The sequence below is a fragment of the Adiantum capillus-veneris genome, chromosome 10 (assembly GCF_014529385.1).
Source record: "Adiantum capillus-veneris isolate H3 chromosome 10, ASM1452938v2, whole genome shotgun sequence".
NCBI lineage: Eukaryota > Viridiplantae > Streptophyta > Polypodiopsida > Polypodiales > Pteridaceae > Adiantum > Adiantum capillus-veneris.
This window is the reverse complement of record NC_140940.1, coordinates 51,297,268-51,301,807: the sequence shown is the minus strand read 5'-3', so window position 1 is coordinate 51,301,807 and position 4,540 is coordinate 51,297,268. Positions and strand designations below refer to the sequence as shown.

The 4,540-nt window shown below is 42.2% G+C and overlaps 1 protein-coding gene across 2 annotated transcripts; it reads right to left on the bottom strand.

Annotated features, from left to right (window-relative positions):
• Window positions 1–388: 388 nt before the first annotated feature.
• Window positions 389–3,990, bottom strand: LOC147448825 (2,3-bisphosphoglycerate-independent phosphoglycerate mutase-like). 2 transcript variants are annotated; one of them, XM_086522467.1, is made up of 10 exons: window positions 3,880–3,990; window positions 3,535–3,706; window positions 2,989–3,116; window positions 2,757–2,907; window positions 2,469–2,672; window positions 1,835–2,262; window positions 1,535–1,727; window positions 1,357–1,452; window positions 930–1,088; window positions 392–696 (listed from the first exon to the last, which is right to left on the bottom strand). In XM_086522467.1, the coding sequence occupies exons 1-10, from the start codon at window positions 3,924–3,926 to the stop codon at window positions 535–537; spliced, it is 1,740 nt and encodes a 579-aa protein (XP_086378593.1). In that variant the 5' UTR covers window positions 3,927–3,990; the 3' UTR covers window positions 392–534. The 2 variants fall into 2 exon arrangements, with proteins under 2 accessions (XP_086378594.1, XP_086378593.1); XM_086522468.1 differs by lacking the exon at window positions 3,880–3,990 and having other exon boundaries at window positions 389–696; window positions 2,989–3,127; window positions 3,535–3,673.
• Window positions 3,991–4,540: the final 550 nt, after the last annotated feature.

The window sequence follows — 4,540 nt, the reverse complement described above, 5'->3', positions numbered from 1 at the left end:
CCAAAGAACTCTATGACAAACCTAGGACTTGAGACATGTTACAAAGAGGAGACCAAGATACCAAGCTACCACTTGGTTGATAAAGAAAGAGAGAGACCAGAATAGCTATTTGGTAGAGCCAAAAGTACAAATATCATAATGGGCATCAATATGAGTTCACTCTTTCCTAGCTCAAGTTGAGATATAAAAGTAGCCTTCTATTTAGTGAGAAAAAAAGAAGCCCAGTAATTCGATCACTTTAGCAGTGCACAACAGGGCCATATGAGTGCACTTAACCAAATTTTGGAAATTGGCAAATTCAAAATAAATTGAAATGGACAAAACATGCAAATAATTTAAACCATCCAGCAAGAATTTTGGCAGAAATTCTTACATAATTTACTCCCACACACCCAAAAACAAGAAGGAAGAGAGGCGGGACTGCATAGGAGCACCCCATGAAAGCTGCTTGCATTTAGATATTTCTAATATACATTGCCAAGCCCCTGTGTGTATCCATGAAATAAGGATACTTTCTAAGGAACCATTGCATGCTCAACTTACAACTTCTATCAAAGAAGGTTCATAGTCTGAAGGTGCTTGGAACCCGAGCAAGTTCATCATTGTAGCTGCAACATTCGCTAGACCTCCATGCGGAAGATCGGTCCTAAATCGTACTCCAGGAGCCAATCCAGGTCCACCGATTGCAATTGGCACCTAGAAACCCACAAAAAAAACACTAAACCTAATGAGGCCCTGCAATCCAACATCTTCATGAGCAATTCGTGTCAAGAATCAAACACGAAGTATGGAGACCAATCCAAAGCTCCAATCATGATCTACCATACGGGAACGAAGATATCAAAAAAATCGCCTCATTGGAAGCACACAGCTGATTTGTATCTCGATCTGAACCCGAATCGTTAAAACTTGAAATACATAAAACCTACTGGGGCACATGTATGTGATGTGAGAATCTGTATCTTTCCATTCTTGTCTAGCAATGGCTGGCCAGTCTTTGGATTCCTTTTCACCATGTCCTCTGCATTCCCATGATCTGCAGTGACAAGATAGATGCCACCCGTCTCTTTCACAGCATCTAAGATCATCTACGAAATAGACAAACAAGTCAATAAACCTAATGCACAATAGAACAGAAACAAAATCCATTAGTTTCTTCTTGAATTGTGCACAAATAAAGCTACTAGTACAAGGAAACTATCGTATAGTTTATTAACTAGCATGGCCAGTCTCCTTGCCTTGTTTGCCAAACAATAATAAGAAGAGTCTCATACCGAGCAAGCATAACAAGCCAGACATTACCTAGATATTTCATTGTCACAATGAAAACAAAAGTCAACTTGTTGCTTAACTCACCTTAACAGCCTTATCAGCAGCTTCACACCCCACAACTGTGGCCTTTATGTCACCTGTATGACCCACCATGTCCCCATTTGGAAGATTCACCCGCACCTACAAGCACAAATAGCCTGATGCCACATCAATCAAGAAGAAAATTCTTAACCATGAACTTGTAAAAGTTATTGAAGTCTACCTGATCATACTTGCCACTTAGAATTGCGTCCCTGGCTCTCTCACCAATTTGGAGGGCTTTCATGCCAGGCTTTTCATTAAAAGTGATACCTTGGTCACTCTGTATCTCCACATAGGTCTCCAGCTTGCTATCAAATAAGCCTGACCGATTCCCATTCCAGAAGAATGTAACATGACCAAACTTCACTGTCTCGCTGTCTCAAGCGCCCAAAACGATTAATTTCTAAATATACTGCATAGCCCTCCTTGGCATGAGGATTAACAACAGAAAGCTGACTCATCAAGCCTCTTCCAACTGTACCTGCATGCAAAGGTTCGGAGTCTGTTCTTTGCAAAGTATTCACCTGATGTCCGGTCAATTTCGGGAGGGCTCACCAAGTACTTGCTAGGGAGCTTCAACTCACCATCATATTGAAGCATACCCGCATAGTGAATTTTGGGCACACGCACCCTATCAAACTTATCAAAGTTTGCATACTCGAGAGCTTTTGCCAACATGATCATTCTGTCTGCTCTAAAGTTGAAGGTTACAACTGCATCACCATCAACAATTGGACCAGCAGATTTGCCATTTTTGTCCACAATCACAAATGGAGGACAGTATTGGTCATTGAATTTTGGATTATCCGCCTTCAATTGCATAAGAGCTTCTATACCACTCTTGAACTTGTGAGGAGCTTCTCCCAGAACTTGTGCATCCCAACCTCTTTTTACCACATTCCAGTCATTCTATTTCACAAAGTCCCAACAAAACTAACTCTTCAAGACTGCATTGCAGACCCAAATTAAAGTGAAACAATCAATAGACACAATTCCTATTGATCCTGTCTTGGCTCTTAAGGTGTTTGCATGGATGCATTAAGACCCATAGTGAAATCTTAGCAAGCTCTTTCAAACCAAAAGGCAACTGTTGGTATTTGGTAATCACAAGGTACCTCATAGCGATCCATAGTTACATGCATACGCCCCCCTCCAGATGCCAGTGAGGCATCCACTCCTTGTTGCCGTAACTCTTCTAAATCTTTCTCGAGCTGCTCTACAAATGTGAAGCTGGTTCCATCCAAAACATCCCGCCCGTCTGTTAGAATATGAAGGCGGATCTTTTTTGCACCACGAGAAGTGCAGCCTTTCATGAGAGCCTGCAAAAAGGCTCGACTTTACATCCTGAGGAAATTACAATTGCACCACACATCCAAGCCAGAAATCAATCTTTGGAGGTTTACCTGTAGTTGATCATAACGAGAGTGCACACCACCGTCACTCAGAAGACCAATCAAGTGAAGCGTGCCATTTGTAAAACATTCCTGAATATACTGAAAACCAGCACCGTAGAAAAGCTTGCCAGTGGCTAATGCTGAATCAACCAACTTGGCCCTGAAGAGCACATAATTTTGAACCAGTTACCAACAAAGAGCAACAATTACACAACAATTGTCTTCTTCACAAAATACACACCCTTGTTCAAAGATTCTTCCAGCACCCAAAGCATTATGACCGACCTCACTGTTACCCATATCTTCTTCTGTCGGTAGACCTACGGCTGGCCCATGTGCTCTAATCGACCTCCAGTGTTCTGGAGCTCCCTATGACATAGCTAAAGGCAAGAGTCACAACATTAGCAAGAAGCAAAGAGAAAGTACCATTATGTGTAATACATCATTGGATGCAAAAATTCACATACTATTCGCACATAAAAAATAAAATTTACATGCAACATTAGCAGGTTACTTCTGCCTTCTAGCAACCCAAACAAAAGGAAATTGTATGTTGGGCAGAACGCTCAGTTGACTACAACAGCAGATGTGCTCGCAATCTGCCATTCTTCTGTGTTTATGTGAATTTACTTCAAAACTTGGGTTGGCCGAATTTATGCCAAATGTGCTGCCATACAATCTCACACAATGAGCTGGTTTCTCTCATGATACCTAAAGTGGACACGTTCTAATGTGAACAAAAACACAGAAAATTATCTCCAAAGAGCACAGAAAATACCAGGATTACCTTCTTCAGTGAATCCATAGTTGGAGTATTTGCCACATGAATGGCATTGTATTGATCGGGAATTTGTTCACCCCATCCATCAAGAACGACAACTGCTAAAGTCTTTCCTCTGGTAAGCTTTGAATGAGCAGGAAGCATCCAATCGCTTCCTGGTTCTGTGTGACGACCCACCCTGTCATTCATTTCAAGAATTTCATACACGCAGAAGCCTCCATGTAATCCGTTTTGACGTTAGGCATTCATGGTCCATGATTGTCTGCTATCTTGTACTTGCATATGCAAAAGTACCTCTCTCTCTCTCTCTCTCTCTCTCTCTCTCTCTCTCTCATGCGCGTAGAATCTTACCGAGGAAGGCAACTGCCCATGCATCTGCTCATGAGGCTTGGCGCCATTACCACGCTTCGGGAGAGCACCTCCTCGCCGCTATGAGACTATTCAAATGATTTGGAAGTTCACATTCGACATTTCAAGGCTTGGGCAAGGACGTCCATGGCACTGTTTCACACCTTTTTTTTGTAAGGGGATCTACGATCTCAGATCGTTGTTGATCTCGAACCGTCCGATCCATTTTGGGAAAGAAATATGGGTTCGCTGGAGTTTAACCTCATTACCTCTATCACAAAGCCCACTATGCGAGAACATGCATTCAGTTATGCAAGGGAGATGCTAGCATTAAATTGAGTAGATTCGGCACGTACGCGATCCTAGTTCACATTGTCACCACTTCGGGTTTACGCCGAGTTCATATGATTGAAATGTAGTGCATAGAACTTGCAAAGTTCACATGTAGTTCATGTCTAGTTTACATACAAGTTCACGACGAGTTCACATTTGGGATCGATAGCTATGATCTTCAACAAAATGCAACGTCATTTTTCAGCCATAGATCTCTTCCAAACTTACCAGAAGCAAGCCTCAACAACCCACATCTGCACGCCCAAACTTGGGCACGCTGTCAAGAAGTGCGTAGTGCGGCTATTAAAGTGTCAAGCCTCTGACAGTGAGA